Source organism: Macaca fascicularis, chromosome 17, assembly GCF_037993035.2.
Source record: "Macaca fascicularis isolate 582-1 chromosome 17, T2T-MFA8v1.1".
NCBI classification, from domain to species: Eukaryota; Metazoa; Chordata; class Mammalia; order Primates; family Cercopithecidae; genus Macaca; species Macaca fascicularis.
Window position 1 is genome coordinate 1,534,820 of NC_088391.1, and position 16,463 is coordinate 1,551,282.

Sequence of the window (16,463 nt, forward strand, 5' to 3'; positions counted from 1 at the left end):
GGGGTGACAACCCTCCCCCGACTTTGGCCTTGTCATGTCCCCCTGTTCCCCCGTACAAGCCTCCCATGCAGCCAGGCCCGCTCATCTCCTCACCACACTCCTGCCAGTGGCCACATGCCGGCCCCCCGAACCTCCAGCCACCATCTCCTCTCTGCTCAGGCTCTGAAGCTTCTCCCAGATCTTCACTCTCACTGAGCTCTCTCCTGATTCCCTGCAGAACAGCATTCGGCGTTCACGTGTCTCGTACTGTGAAACAATTTTCTGTGTGACATTATTATATACTACACGCTTCTGTGCCCAGAACTAACAGGATTATAGCAAGTCACCCCAAGATGTGGATTTAAGGTCATGGAAATGCCCCCCAAAAATGAGTGCTGCAGAAATATCTTCATCTCAGAAATTACTGACGTGTTACTAAGGAAACCCTGGAAATACTAAAGTTCATTCAAAAACAAAGCAAAATAAGAAAACCAGGCCGGATATTTGTATCAATGGGAAAAAGTCACACCCTAAGCAGGCGTACGCCGACACGGGTGTGGGAGGTGAAGGCAAACAAGGGCTGCGCTCTGTGTGCCGTCAGAGAGCAGTGAGTCAAAGGCCAGAAGTCTAGCGCTGTTTTGGGCAGTAAGCCTGGCTCTGGATGGTAGACCAGATACTGGACAGAGAAATAACCCTGTAAAGCACCCACTTTTTCTGATCTAATTCTACGCTTGGCAGAAGCCATGTGAGAGGAGACTGGGCACCCAAGTGGGCCTTCCCACCAAGCACATCCCCGGCCAGAGGCGTCTCCCAGAGAAAATCGTCACGTTGGCACTGTGGCTTTGCATCCAGACAGTTGTGGCTTTGATGACCACAATATCGTTTCTGGGATGTGGACATAAGGACCGTCTGGTCTGTACCTCTGCACTCTGTACCTCACTGAGAATGCCTGTGACCACTGACTGGATCGGGGACACCTTCATATTTAACAGCCCCTGTCCCTTTAACAGCAGGTGTCATACCTCTCAGTTAGAGCCCAACTGTCTGGAGGGTCAGCACAAGGTCCCATCCTTACCCTACAGCTTCCCTCTCTGAAGTACAAGGCATCTGACTGATTATAAGTTTTCTGGGAACTACTCTTTGTATTTTCACCTACCAGACCCTTCTCTGAATAGTTGGAATTAGTCCATTCAACAGTTACTTCTCAAATGTATTCATTCATTCAACAAACACTTTCTGAGCCCCAGAATGCATCAAGCATGGCACTAGTGCTTGCACAGGGGCACAAAGCGCTGGACCACGCAGCCAGCCATGGTTCCTGCTGCAAGGAGTCCTCGGTCGAGTGGGAAGGCAGACAGTGAGTGAGCCAGCGCACATCACAAACAGTGCACCGCGATGCCTCGGAGAAATGGCTGATGCTAGGGCTGGAGCACAGTGTACCAAGTGGTCTAGAGCATCTTAGAGTGCCAGAAAGAAAATGCTACACACACACACACACACAAAAAGATGGGTGTGCATCAAAAGGGAAACAGGAGCCAGATGAAAGAATAAAATAAAGAATAATAATCCAAAGTCTAAAATAAATATCCATGAGTTCATACTGATATCAATGAATGATTGTACGCATGAATAAATTGGGGGAAGGGACAATCTCCCTTGGCCTTCCCTATAACTGGAAACTTGCTGAGGCCTTCACCAGAAGTAGATGCTAGCACCATGCATCTGTCTGCAGAACCATGACTGAATTAAATTTATTTCCTTTTCTTTTTCTGAGACCAGTCTCACCGTGTTGCTCAGGCTGGAGCACAGTGGCGAGATCGTAGCTCACAGACTCGAGCAATCCTCCTGCTTCAGCCTCCTGAGTAGCTGGGACTACAGGCACACACAACCACACCCAGCATATATATATATATTTAGTAGAGATGAGGTCTCACTATGTTGCCCAGGCTGGTCTTGAACTCCTGAACTCAAGCAATCCTCCTGCCTCGGCCTCCCAAAGTGCGGGATTATAGGCATGAGCCACCACACTGGCCTGTCTTTTCTTTATAAATTACCCAGCCTCAGGTATTTCTTTGTGGCAATGCAAAAACAGCCTAACACATGCATGTTGGGTTCTAGATGTAGCTGGAACCAGTTGTCCCTTTCTTCTTGCCTATCTCTCCCTTTTGGAATGAAAATGCCTCTCCTATGCCTGCCCCACCGTTGTCTTTTGGGAGTAGTTAGTCTGTTTTGATTTCACAGGTGCACAGCTGGAAGTGAGTCTGCCTCAGGCGAGTCATGCCTGCCTTGGAGTCTCAGCTTCATCTGATTTAGATGGCACTCTGGATTTTGAACTTTTCAGTTGGTACTGGAAGAGTTAAGCTTTTGGGGACTATTGGGATGAAATGAATGTATTTCACATGTGAGAAAGGCATGAATTTTGGGGGCTAGGACAGAATGCTATGGCTTGAATGTGTCCCCTAAAGTTAATGTGTTGGAAACTTAATCCCCAGTGCAACAGTGTTGAAAGATGGGAGGGACTTTTAAGAGGTAATGAGGTATGATGGCTTTGCCCTCATGAATGGATTAATGCTGTGATCTCTAGAGTGGGTTAGTTATCTTGGGAGTGGGTTGCTGAAAAAACAATGAGTTTGACCCCCTTACCCTCTCTCCACTCCCACCTCTCTTTTCTTTCCCTATCCCTCTCATTCTTTTGCCCTTCCACCTCCGCCATGGGAAGACACAGCAAGAAAACCCCAGCTGGATGCCAGCATCTCAATATCAGACTTCCCAGCCTCTAGAACTGTGAAAAATAAATTTCTTTTCTTTATCAATTATCAGTCTATGGTATTCTGTTATAGCAATACAAATGGACTAAGACAACTAATTTTCAGTTTTCAAATGAGCATCCCATCAAGTCCTTAAGTTTTATACAGTCCACATTTAATTTCTGCTGCAACAAGACTATCTGATGAGTGGCAAAAACTGAAGGTCAGTGTTCAGTGTTAAGGCTATGCAGACTAATATAGATAATCTGAACAGAAAAAGAGATATTTTACACAGTGATTAGATGGTTTATTTTAGACACCTGAGCAAATGCAACACATTATCTGCAACAACTTTGGTTTGAAACTTCTATCCTGCACCAGTCCTAGAACAATTTCCACTGGTCCAGAATGTCAATGCTCAGACACAGTACTGCATGGAACCAGGTGCAGGATTGAGAACAGGGCATGCTTTAGAAAACACAAAAGCTATTTCCAGGACTATCTGCTATGCTAGTTCAGCTTTGCCAAGCAATATTCAAATACTCATGGAGCAGCACATACTATGAGCAAAGTACTTAGTATTGTAGAAATGCAAAAGAAGAAGAAGAAGAAGAAGAAGAAGAAAAAGCTTAAACTGTTTATAATCCCCAAAGAAGTTTACAATCTGCTTAGAAAAATTATTTTACTGTGCAAACAGCTGATCCTGGCTGAAGCATCTGTTTGGGAGAGGAATGGAGAGGAGACTGGGAAGTCCACCGCGGTTAAATTGTGTGGGGCAGGAGAGAACACCCAAGATGCACTGCACAGGGCACATCTGGGCAGTATGAGGATGGATGTCTAACAAAAAAAGCCTAGAGATGCTCAGTGCGGTGGCTCAGGCCTGTAATCCCAGCACTTTGGGAGGCTGAGGAAAGTGGATCACCTGAGGTCAGGAGTTCGAGACCAGCCTGGCCAACATGGAGAAACCCAGCTGTATCAAAAATACAAAACCTTGCCAGGCGTGGTGGTGGGTGCCTGTCATCCCAGCTACTGGGAAAGCTGAGGCGGGAGAATCACTTGAACCAGGGAGGCAGAGGTTGCAATGAGCTGAGATCACACCACCACACTCCAGCCTGGGCAACAGAGCCAGACTTCGTCAAAAAAAAAAAAAAAAAAAAAAAAAAAAAAAAAAGGCCTAGAGATTTCTGTGTCTCTCCACCCTCCAGGTTCAAGGCCATTTCCAGGACTTCCCCAGAGTTTTTAAAACTTGACTCGGGCAAATTCTCTAAGAACCTCGTTCTCCTCAAATAAAATATTTTGGAAGGTGGACTTTTATAAGTCTTGGCTCAACTTCCACGACCTTTAACAGACATCTTGTTTCATGGGAGAATATGACACAACAAGTGGCATATGGTTTAGGTGGGGACATTTAATTACCAAACAATTTCGTAGAATAAGCAAGGCACACATCTTTTGTCCGATGCATGACAGGTTTGAACCTGTAAAGCCAGGTCCCTAAATAGCTTCCCACGTTTCCACCCCACCGGCCCTTGCACCACTCCCTGTACTGGCCCTGGGCTTTCTAGTCTTGACTGAAAAGCGGGGAGGCAATGGGGTCTCTCCTGGTGCACTGTCCCGAGGAAGGCCCGCTCCGCTTCCCCGGAGGAGGCTTCAAAGGATGGAGGTAATTAATAAAAACAACCCTCTAAGTGGTCATTAATTAATAAAGAACCTCCAGGCTGCTATAGGAGAGGGCTGTGCACCCCGCGGGCTAGGAGAAGGCTGGAGTGCCCAGAAAGACCGAGGATGTGTCCTTCATGCATCTTTAATTCACAGCCTGCCCCTCACACTGCTCGCCACGGGTGCGCTAGGGAGGAAGGGCTCCCTCGAGGGCCCGGGCAGGCGCCCCACACCTGCACCCGCGCAGAGGGGCTGCGCCCCGGAGGGAGAGCCCCCTACATCCCTGGTACCCCGTCCCCTCCAAGGGCCGGAAAGAGGGCCCCTGCGCACCTCTTAGGGGTCCCCCATCCTGCGCCCCCCGCCACGGGAAAAGGGTCCCCGCTCTGCGCACCCGGCCCCGGGGTACAGCCCCTGCCCTGCACCCCTTGCTCCCGCGGGGGACGGTCCGCGCCCAGCGCCTAGGGCGCCCAGGGCAGGTGGGGCGCGGGGCTCGCGGAGTGACAGCGCTCGCCTCCCGTAGCCCGCCCGAGCCGCGTCAGGGCAGAGGCGGGGTGGGGCGCGGTTAAAAGGCGCGGCAGGTGGGAGCCGCGGTCTTCACCCGCAGCCGAGGAGAGCGCGACAGCCGGCGGCGCCCGAGCCCGACCCGCCTGCCCCGCCGGAGCGGAGGGCGCCGCCCCGCGCAGAGCCCGCGCCAGGGCCGCCGAGCAGGTAAACGGGCGCGGACCGGGGGTCGTGCGGGGGGAGCGGCGGCGCCACCTGGGCCCCGCAGGGGAGGAATTTCCTCCGGGAAGCCAAAGCGGGCGAGGTCGGCGGCTGGTCCCACCTCCCCGTCGCTCCTATCGGGTTCGGGAGCCGGCAGGGGCGGGGGTCGGGCCCCCACCTGCCTCCATCCGCACCCTCCCGCCCGCAGCGCCCGGCCCCGGCCCGGGGGCCCCGGTCTCTGTCCGCAGAGGAGCGAGGATGGACTGGTTTGACTTTTACCCCAGCGTGGTCCCCTCTGACTTGCACAACAGGTTTGATGAAGGTTTCGGATCGTGTGTCTTAAGAGGCCAGAGTCGGGGCCGGTGCCCCTTTCCCCCGTTTCATTTGCCGCGTGTTGGATTTTCTAAGCTTTTGTGGGTCACCGGCGTGTCCCCTTGGATTTGGGAAGAAGAAAGCCCCAGGTCTGGGATGCGGGTCTCAGTTCAGCCAAATCCTCGACTTGGGCCGATGCACAAGTCCCCGAAGAACCGCAGGGTATGGGCTGCGTGATGGGCTTCCGAGAAACTTGTGAAATGCTGGTGACAATAGCGTGGAAGACAGTCATTAAAAGAAATTGGTGACACATCTTAGTTAAAACGTGCAGGCACTTCCTGTCGGTGAAGGAGACCAGTCCCCGGTGTCACGGGCATCCTGTGTTTTGCAAACAGGGCTGGCCTCCCTTCCTGGGGAGCAGGACGGTCCGGGTGAGCGTGGCCTGCCCGCAGCTCTGCACCCCCGGAGGGGCTAGGGACCTGCAGCCAGGCGGGGACACTGGCCCAGCGACCTCAGTGTCCCTGGGTGGACATGCACTCTGTTTAGTGTCTGATTTAACCATGCCAGGTTGTTCTTTTCCCTCAAGTAGATTTTATGCCATACAACTCTTTTCTCGCCCCAGTTCTAGCAGAATCTAACCAGTGTTCTAGAAGAAAATGTCCTGCCCCCATGCAATCTCCTTAGAATTGCAGGGTGCTGCTCAGAACTGCTCCTGTGGAGAGCTTTGTCTGTCGTTTGGACCCAGCAGCGTCTTTGGGGGTGTTGCTTGAAGCCTGCCAAGGAGGGGAGGGGGGTGTTGAGGACAGAACACCAGGGCTCTAGCCTGTCACATAACTGGGGGTGTGGAGGGCACCTCACTGCCACTGCAGTGATTGAAGCCTGGAAGACGCTGGCCCGTTCACCTGCCCCTCTGGTTGTTTTTTAAACAAATTCTGATACAGGTAATGATGACTTTATGCTTTTTTTCTTATGTTTTCTCTTCTGAATTCTGAGTGTTAGGAAGGAAAAGAAGTGCAGAAGATCTGGCTAAACAATTTCAGTATGGCGAAAGAAAAATTCTAACTTACACGCCCTCTTCATGCATCTTTAATTCAGTTTGAATATTCCAGGTGCTGTGAGCAGTTTGCATACATTAGTTTAAATATTAAATGGGATAAAATTGTGGGAAAGTAATTTCTGACCCAAGCTGCTTGGCCTGTGAGGGCATAACCTTCCAATGGCCACCTGCCATAGGTTATGATTTCTGTTTTAGTTGCTTAGTGCATGAGCGTAGACCTGGAACCCCAGAGGGCCTGCTCCATTTTTATTCCCAGGGTCATTTAAATCTAGTTGAGCTTAAATGTTTGGAAAGGACACAGGTTTGCTTGAATGAACAAACATATATTGCTAACAAGACCCAGAGAAAGAAAGTTTAACTTAATGGAAATTAATTTTTAACTCTTTGAATTCTTAAATGATGTAAGAAACATACATAATTCCATGAGTTGTCCATTTTTACATCTGGACTCCATAGACAGAAATGTTTCACTTTTAGTGAGTTAATTTTGAAATATATGAATCCTAGACCCATTGTTATCACTAGCTGTTACTTTATCAGGACAGCTGCTGAAGTTTTTTGTCACTAAATTTAAAAATCAACTATCAGGTTGTCCCTTGGATGACCTGAGATTTCTAGAGACAAAAGAAATCTATTCTTCTTGATTAAAGAAAGAGCCTGGAGATTTTTTAAAAACCACTGATTTGGGGATCAGGGAGTAGCCAGTGTCTCAAACTCTCCCCTGTCCCTTTTTGTATTTCTCAAGGAGTGGGCTTGAGGCCTCAGATTGGGTGTTACCGTTATTTTGATAGGGAGAAGATCCTACTAAAGAGCACCTTGGATTATTTTATGTGTGCAAAGTACAGAGCATCAGGAAGCTGGCAATTTCTGAACTTACCTCATAACAGCTCTGGGAATGAAGAAAAATACCCACAAAGTTTATTCAGGGGACACACTGCGGCGAGTAGGGGGGAGTTGAAGGAATATGGCAACAACTACTATTTTTCCCTCAACAGGCGACATCTTCACTGACTGAGCAAAGACTGACATTCGTATCATCACTGTGCCCCACTGGCACTCCAGTGGGGTAGGAGAAGGAGCTCTGACACCCTCGCAGAGGGACCTTGCCCTCATTCTTCGAGTCTGAAACGCTGGCAGTCGTTGGAAACAGGACTCAGGTTTGCTTGTTTTGCTTTGACATTGTTTTCCTTTAATCTATGCAGACTCCCCGAGTATTCAAAGCTACCTTCAAAATTGGGAGGCACATGTTGCTGTTCTCAGATCTATCAACTATTCCCTAGATGGCCGGGCGTGATGGCTCACGCCTGTAATCCCAACACTTTAGGAGGCTGAGGCTGAAGTCAGGAGTTCAAGACCAGCCTGACCAAGATGGCAAAACCCCGTCTCTACTAAAAAAAAAAAAAATTAATTAACCAGGTGTGGTGGCATGTGCCTGTAGTCCCAGCTATTCAGGAGGCTGAAGCACAAGAATCACTTGAACCCAGGAGGTAGATGTTGTAGTGAGCTGAGATTGCGCCATTGCACTCCACCCTGGGCGACAGAGCAAGACTCTGTCCCAAAAAAAAAAAATTTTTTTTTTTTTTTTTTTTTGCTAAATGACATTGAAAGTGGAACAGAGCTATCTAGAAAAATATGCTGAGGGGTAACACTCCAACTTTGGGGGCTTTAGTTTTGGTTCTGTCATTAGTGAAATTATAATGGCATCGCTAAATAAGCTAGTTGTGATTAATTTCCCAAGTAAGAAGTTTTAAAACAATCAAGAAATTTCATTACTGCAATCAAATGCCAATCGATCTTAATTATTTGAGTTGTAAAAGGAAAGAATAATCTATCTTCATAATGCTGTGTGGATCCTCAAAAGTAAAATCAGTGGTTTACTTATTTTTAGAGCTAGATATTTCAAACTGGAGCTTTAGTATCAAGAATACAGCATTAAGTTGTTCACTATGAATAGATTTACCACAAAACCGAACACAGTTTACCTTTTTAAGTTTAAATGTCACCACATTCTTAGAAGTTGAAGACTGCAGAAGGTAAGCATATCTATTCTTTCCTTAAAAGACAACCAGAGAGGTATCAGTTAAAATGAACCTCTCTGGTTTCCGAAGAAAGGGTTAATATTTTACTTTGTATTGAAAAAGCTCCTCCCATTGGCTCCAGCCCTCCAGAAGCAGGAGAGGAAAGAGGTACTTTGTTTACTACAGCTGCAGCGGGTCCCAGTGGATGTCATGATTTTGGAAAGTAATTTGAAATTAGTGACAACTTCACAAATTGAAATAACCTTCAAATCTTCTCCAACCAAGAGGATTTGTGAAAGATTATGCCCTGTGGTTACGTGTTTTTACAAGGGAGAGCCTGGGGGCTGGCGCTTTCTTTGCCACCCCCAACCCCCAACATCCTTCCTCTGGGCCCCTCTGCAGTCTGTCCACTCACCCTGTCCACCCATGAAAGTCAGGACAGGAGCAGCCAGTGGAGTTGAGTCTTCCTTAAAACTTGCTGAGTCTCCTGCATTTACCGCCATCCTCCCACAGCTCCATGAGTCGGAGCGTCTCCTGGGGCAGCCAGGACTGGCCAGTGATGGCAGCAATGTGCTGGAAATTTGGTGCTTGGTAACCCTCAACTGGCCCATCACCCTGGCCTGTCTCTTGACACTTGCAAGGGGAGCTCTCCTCTCCCTGGCCGTTGGCCTGCAGAGAATGATACGCAGGGCAGATCTCGAGGGCTGGTTGGTGAGCCCCTCAGGAGTGACACAACCAGGAAAAGAATGGAAAGAGCCACTCTCTCACTGTCTCGATTGGGAAACACCAGCTCAGGGGCACTGAGCGCCTAGGGGCAGCCCACTCAGGACTGGGCAGGTTTGGAGAGAGGACACAGCCCCTCCCTTGGATCACTTCTGCTGTTACGAATAGCAGGGCCTTTGTGGCTCTTGCAGGAGGACGCTGTGAACCAGGAGACTGTCCTGAGTGACTGGGGGCCTAGACACGCTTGTATTGGGTTTAACCTCATTTTTCTCAGCAAGCTCGGCATCGCCTTTACTTTTCTTCCTTTAAACGCATAGGTGCATTGCCGATTTTTAGTACCAGCATTTCCACAGGAGAAGAGAATATTATTATTCAGAATGAAAAGAGGGGCCCAATTCCTGGAGGAGGGCAACTACCTTGATTTTTAAAATAAGAGAAATGCTTAAAGAATTAAAAACAGAATAACCATGAGATCCAGCAATCTCACGTCGAGATACCTAAAAGACTTGAAAGCAGGGTCTTGAAGAAAGTATGAGTACACCTTACTCACAGTAGTGTTACAACCGCCAAAAGGCAGAAGCAACCCAGTGTCCATCGATGGGTGAATCAGTAAACAAAATGGGGAGCGTCTATACGGTGGAATAGCATTCAGCCTCCCAAATAAGGAAATCCTGTCACTCGCTGCAACGTGGATGAACCTCGAGGACACGATGCTGAGTGAAATAAGCCAGTCCCAAAAGACAAGTGCTGTGGCTTTCTACTTCTATGAGGTCGGTAGAGCAGTCAAAATCACAGACACGGAAAGTAGAATGGTGGTTGCTGGGGGCTGGGGAGGGGGGAATGGAGAATTGTTGCTTAATATTAATAACGCAGCCAAGGGCAAAAAAAACAATTTCTCAGAAAGCCAACGGAACTAGGAGTCGGACTCTTCCGACAGGTCTGCTGACCGCACCCGGCCAAGCATGAGAATGTTTTTAGGGTGGGCATTCCTTTTCAGAAAACCTCAGACTAGCAGGGCAGGGAGTTGAAGTTATAAAATATCACAGCCTACCTCAAAATAAAGTTGGCTTCAGTCTGTAATATCACTGTGTCACTTTCCCAAAAGATGCTGCCTTGGGGCACACAGTAGCACCCCACTCCGAGGCCAAGGCACTCCTGGGTGGGGAGAGGCTGCCTTCATTCCCCCAACTGCTTCCAGGAGCAGCCAGCATAATGCAGAGGGGCAGGTGTGTGGGCCAGAGCGTGAGGTCCAGGGGGCTGGCATGAGACGGGGAGGCTGACAGGTGTCCCTCACCCATTCAGGGACAAGAAAGTCTAAGACCGGTGAACAGAAGGACTTTGGTGACTCCCTCATGCCCTGGCAGCCTGTAAAAAAATGCCTGAGTGAATTCCTCTGGGGAGGGGTCTCTTACTTTCTGAAAATTTTCAAAGGGTCCGTGATACCTCCTTTTCTTTTTCAAAGGAGAATACTGACCAGTTCTATAGTCTTCTGTGGCAGTGTAGGATAAGAAGGCAACTGTTTGAATTATAGCAAAAGTGTCCATAGCTGTAAAGAAGTCCTTTTTCTCTTGGGATGTAGAATCAGTGCATTAACGGGGAAGGAGGCCCTGGGTGGCAGGGGCAGCAGATCCCCTCCTCAGCCGCCCCTGGCACAAACAGGACCCGCTGGGGAGGCAGAGCCAACGTGGGCTTGGTTATACTGAAGATATGTTGGAGAACAATGGAGCAATCTTTAGAAAAGATTGTGAGTCTCTTTTAGAAGAGGCTTTCTCAGTAGTTGACAATATTAGATTTCCTAAGAACACATGAGTATGGCAGATGATGTTATTCAAGCTAGAATTAAGTATAAATATATTGTATAAATAAGCTAGTAAGTATTTTGTTTTTTCCCTTCTTAGTCTGTTGGGTAAACTAGATTATGTCATTCCAATGGAAGTTTTGTTTTCCCTGAATAAGCTATTTAACAAATAAAATCTACTGTGGAAGCTCGGTGAGTAGCCCTTGGATAAAGCCAAACGGTGTAACAGCTCAGAAAGTGATTAAAAGGGAGCTTGGAAATGAATTCATTTACCTGTGTTCCTGGATTAATGCAAACAGCAATCTAATATATGATCTGAATTCAGTTGAATCAAGATGATCTGAACTCCCTCCTCTGAAAAGTTATTTCTGACCAAAAACATGAGATTTTTTTTTTTTTTTTCCTTTGGTGAGACAGAATCTCAGAATCTCGCTCTGTCGCCCAGGCTGGAGTGCACTGACGTGATCTCAGCTCACTGCAAGCTCCACCTCCCTGGTTCACCCCATTCTCCTGCCTCAGCCTCCCAAGTAGCTGGGACTACAGGTGCCCGCCACCATGCCCGGCTAAATTTTTATTGTATTTTTAGTAGACACAGGGTTTCACCTTGTTAGCCAGGATGGTCTAAATCTCCTGACCTCGTGATCCACCCACCTCGGCCTCCCAAAGTGCTGGGATTCCAGGCGTGAGCCACCGCACCTGGCCAAGCATGACAATGTTTTTAGGGTGAGCATTCCTTTTCAGAAAGCCTCAGACTAGCAGGGCAGGGAGTTGAAGTTGTAAAATACCACAGCCTACCTTAAAATAAAGTTGGCTTCAGTCTGTAATATCACTGTGTCACTTTCCCAGGGCCTCTTCCACTAATAAACCTTTGCCCGCTTTTGTCTGTTTAGGGATAAACCGGCACAATGGACTGGGGGGCCCTACACACTTTGATTGGGGGTGTCAACAAACACTCCACCAGCATCGGGAAGGTGTGGGTCACGGTCATCTTCATCTTTCGAGTCATGATCCTCGTGGTGGCCGCTCACGAAGTGTGGGGCGACGAGCAGGAGGACTTTGTCTGCAACACACTGCAACCGGGATGCAAAAACGTGTGCTATGACCACTTTTTCCCGGTGTCCCACATCCGGCTGTGGGCCCTCCAGCTGATCTTCGTCTCCACCCCCGCGCTGCTGGTGGCCATGCACGTGGCCTACTACAGACACGAAACCACGCGCAAGTTCAGGCGAGGAGACAAGAGGAATGAGTTCAAAGACATAGAGGACATTAAAAAGCAGAAGGTTCGGATAGAGGGGTCGCTGTGGTGGACGTACACCAGCAGCATCTTTTTCCGAATCATCTTCGAAGCGGCCTTTATGTATGTGTTTTACTTCCTTTACAATGGGTACCACCTGCCCTGGGTGTTGAAATGTGGGATTGATCCCTGCCCCAACCTTGTTGACTGCTTTATTTCTAGGCCAACAGAGAAGACTGTGTTTACCATTTTTATGATTTCTGCATCTGTGATTTGCATGCTGCTTAACGTGGCAGAGTTGTGCTACCTGCTGCTGAAAGTGTGTTTTAGGAGATCAAAGAGAGCACAGACACAAAGAAATCACCCCAACCATGCCCTAAAGGAGAGTAAGCAGAATGAAATGAATGAGCTGATTTCAGATAGTGGTCAAAATGCAATCACAGGTTTCCCAAGCTAAACATTTCAAGGTAAAATGTAGCTGCGTCATAAGGAGACTTTTGTCTTCTCCAGAAGGCACCACCAACCTGAAAGTTCCTTCTCTAGCCTGAAGAGTTGTCTTTAAAAATGACTTTCATAATAAATAGACACTTGAGTTAACTTTTTGTAGGATACTTGCGCCATTCATACACAACGTGATCAAATATGTGGTCCATCTCTGAAAACAAGAAACTGCTTGACAGAGGAGCATTGCAGTCACTTTGACAGGTTCCTTTTAAGTGGACTCTGACAAAGTGGGTACTTCCTGAAAATTTATGTAACTGTTGTTGATAAAGAACATTTATCTAGAAATCGATACTTTTATTAGGAAAAGATATTTTTATAGGCTTGGATGCTTTTAGTTCTGACTTTGAATTTATATAAAGTATTTTTATAATGACTGGTCTTCCTTACCTGGAAAACATGAGGTGTTAGTTTTAGAATTACACCACAAGTATCTAAATTTGGAACTTACAAAGGGTCTATCTTGTAAATATTGTTTTGCATTGTCTGTTGGCAAATTTGTGAACTGTCATGATATGCTTAAGGTGGAAAGTGTTCATTGCACAATTTATTTTTACTGCTTTCTGAAGGTAGATGGAACAGTACGGAATCAGAGAGCTTTTTTAACTCACCTATTTGCCGATCACTGCGAGCAACTGAAAGCGAATGTGATTACCTCAATAAAGCTCGGCCCCACTGCTTAAGCCTTCGCATGCCTTGTGGTTTCTGTTGCATCTGGGCAGCTTGCTGCCAACCCTCGTGGGCTGGGTGCTTTTGCTGGGAAGGCGACCAGTTACTGTGGGTGGAGGGGCCTGGGACCTCAACAGGGATTCTTGCATCCTCACTGCAAATGGGCAGAGGCTAAGTTTAGCAGCCTACGGGGCATTCAGCTTGGAGCGGGCCACTTGCACGACACCAGGAATGATGTCCTCAGGGTCAGTTCATCCTGGAAAGAGAAGAGGTTAGGGAAGTCTTAAGCCTTCATCCCGTGGTGACTGAGAAAAGCACCCACAGTTTAGCACCCAGAGGTGGGAAACCTCTTTCCCCCCAAGGATTTCCAGATTGGACACAGATACCGTTAGTGTGGGTGTGGGTGAGGCAGGTGCAGACCGATCGCTCCTGGGAGCAACGGCACACCCGTGAACTCACTCCCTGCATAAAAGGACACAGCATGATACACCGCCCATGGGGACAGCCGGCGGACGGTGAACACAGATGTGGGCTTGGTGTGGCATGTTGATTCCTCCAGGACCTCCTTCAGAAACTTGCTCCAGAGAAACAAAAATACACTTCTCATTTTCTTTAGTCTAAAGCAAATCCCAAAATATTTCATCCATAAATATTTTAGTACCAATCTATAAAAACAAGGACTAAGCTTTTAAAGCAAAATCACAATTTAATCATCACACTAAAACAATCCAGTTGGCATTCATAATCCCTGCTTTTCCTGGGATGTTCCTTTGTTTTTATTTGATTTCTTTTTATTTTTATTTTTTGAGATGGAGCCTCACTCTGTAGCCCAGGCTGGAGTACAGTGGCACAATCTTGGCTCACTGCAACCTCTGCCTCCCAGGTTCAAGCGATTCTCCTGCCTCAGCCTCCCAAGTGGCTGGGATTACAGGCGTGCACCACCACGCCTGGCTAATTTTTATGCTTTCAGTAGAGATGAGCTTTTACCATGTTGGCCAGGCTGGTCTCCACTCCTGGCCTCAAGTGATCCGCCCTCCTCGGCCTCCCAAAGTGCTGAGATTACAAGCGTGAGCCACTGCTTCCAGCCCTGTTCCTTTCTTTTTAAATCGCTGGTTGTACAAGTATTGCATGAAGCCCATAGAAAGTGGGGAAGATCGGGGCAAATAACACAGCCTTGGCAATGATCCCCATACGAATGGAGGAGGCATCTTCTCCCCACCTCTCCCCCAGCTGCTGCGGTTGGCCCCTCCATTCCCTCTCTTCTTTTTTAAACAATAAATTGAGGTAAAATGGATATACACAGAACTGCCCATATCTAAAGGGCCCAATTTGATGGGTTTGGACCTATGGAAACACCCGGGACATCCAGCACCATAATCAAGGTAATAAGCATACCCATCCCCTCCATAATCAAGGTAATAAACATACCCATCACCTCCAAATGGCTCCTGTGTTGCATTGGGTTTTTTTGTTTCGTTTTGTTTTTGTTTGTTTGTTTTTTTGTGGTAAGAACATTTAACATGAGAACTATCCTCTTAAGGTATTCGGAAGTGCACAATACATATTGTTCACTATGGGCAGGATGCTGTGCAGAAGATCTCTAGAACATACTCTTCTAGCATCACTGAAACTTTATCTCCATTGAATAATAATTCCCCACTTCCTTAAATCCACACCCCTCCCCAACCCTGGAAACTGCTGTTGGATTCTTTGCTACTCAGAGATTGACTGTTTTAGACACACATCAGTATGATCAGGAATATTTACCTTCCTGTGCCCGGCTTATTTCACTTGGCATAATGTCCTCTGGGTTCATCCATGTTGCCCCAGATGGCAGGATTTTCTTCCTTTTTAAGGTTGAATAATATTCCATCATATGGATATACCATACTTTCCGTTTTCATTTATCTGTCTAAACTATCATGATATATCACCTTACACCTGTTAGGATGGCTATTATCAAAAAACAAAACAAAACAGAAACAAAGGATGAGTGTTGGTGAAGATGTGGGGCAAACGGAGTTCTCATGCACTGTTAGCAGGAATGAAGAAGGGTGCAGCATTATGGAAGGCAGGACGGAGGCTCCTTAAAATATCAAAAGTGAAATGGCCAAATGATCCATCAATTGCACTTTTGGGGATATGCCCAAAAGAGTTAAAACCAGGATCTCAAAGAAATATTTGCACACCTGTGTTCACTGCAGCATGATTCACAACGGACAAGATATGGAAACGACCCTCCTCTCTCTTTCACTTTCGGTCTCTTCGTCTTTAGTTTCTTCCTGCTCTTTAACCTCTAAAAGTTCCTCCCTCTTGAGCTACAGCCTGGTCTCTCCACACCCTGCCATCAAGATTCTGAGAATGGCAGCACCTACTTCCTCTTTCCCCACCTATTCCATGACAATGAATCTGGGCCCACCTTCACTACTGAACCGAAGCCATTGTCAGCCCCGATGACTTTCTGAACGCCATATCTGATGGCTTCTTCTCAGGTGTCTTCTTCCAACAATTCTTTTAAAACTCTTGGGCCGGGCGCGGTGGCTCACGCCTGTAATCCCAGCACTTTGGGATGCCGAGGCATGTGGATCATGAGGTCAGGAGATCGAGATCATCCTGGCTAACACAGTGAAACCCCGTCTCTACTAAAAATACAAAAAATTAGCCGGGCGTGGTGGCAGCACCTGTAGTCCCAGCTACTTGGGAGGCTGAGGCAGGAGAATGGTGTGAATCCGGGAAGCGGAGCTTGCAGTGAGCCGAGATCACGCCACTGCACTCCAGCCTGGGTGACAGAGCAAGACTCCATCTCAAAAAACAACAGTCAACATAGTAAAGATGTAAATTCTCCTCAAAATGATATACAGGTTTAATGCCATTTGTATCAAAATCCCAGCAAAAGTTTTTGAATACATAGATGAGATTATTCTAAAATAATCCTTATAATGGATTCATTCATATAATAGAAAGGCAAAGGAAATAGTTCCTTTTTTTGAGACTGAGTCTCACTCTGTTGCCCAGGCTGGAGTGCAGTAGCATGATCTCGGCTCACTGCAACCTCTGCCTCCCA

General features: G+C 47.4%; 1 protein-coding gene across 2 annotated transcripts; it reads left to right on the top strand.

The window, feature by feature from the left end:
* The first annotated feature begins 4,974 nt into the window (after positions 1 to 4,974).
* GJB6 (gap junction protein beta 6) lies at positions 4,975 to 13,413 on the top strand. Of its 2 annotated transcripts, none has more exons than XM_045376834.2 (3): positions 4,975 to 5,093; positions 7,452 to 7,613; positions 11,886 to 13,413. In XM_045376834.2, the coding sequence occupies exon 3, from the start codon at positions 11,901 to 11,903 to the stop codon at positions 12,684 to 12,686; it is 786 nt and encodes a 261-aa protein (XP_045232769.2). In that variant the 5' UTR covers positions 4,975 to 5,093; positions 7,452 to 7,613; positions 11,886 to 11,900; the 3' UTR covers positions 12,687 to 13,413. The 2 variants fall into 2 exon arrangements, with proteins under 2 accessions (XP_045232769.2, XP_065389121.1); XM_065533049.1 differs by lacking the exon at positions 4,975 to 5,093 and adding an exon at positions 6,259 to 6,340.
* The last annotated feature ends 3,050 nt before the right edge of the window (positions 13,414 to 16,463 follow it).

Coding starts and splice junctions, on each gene's coding strand:
- GJB6 (XM_045376834.2), top strand. CDS start 11,901: ATGGACTGGGGGGCCCTACACACTTTGATTGGGGGTGTCAACAAACAC.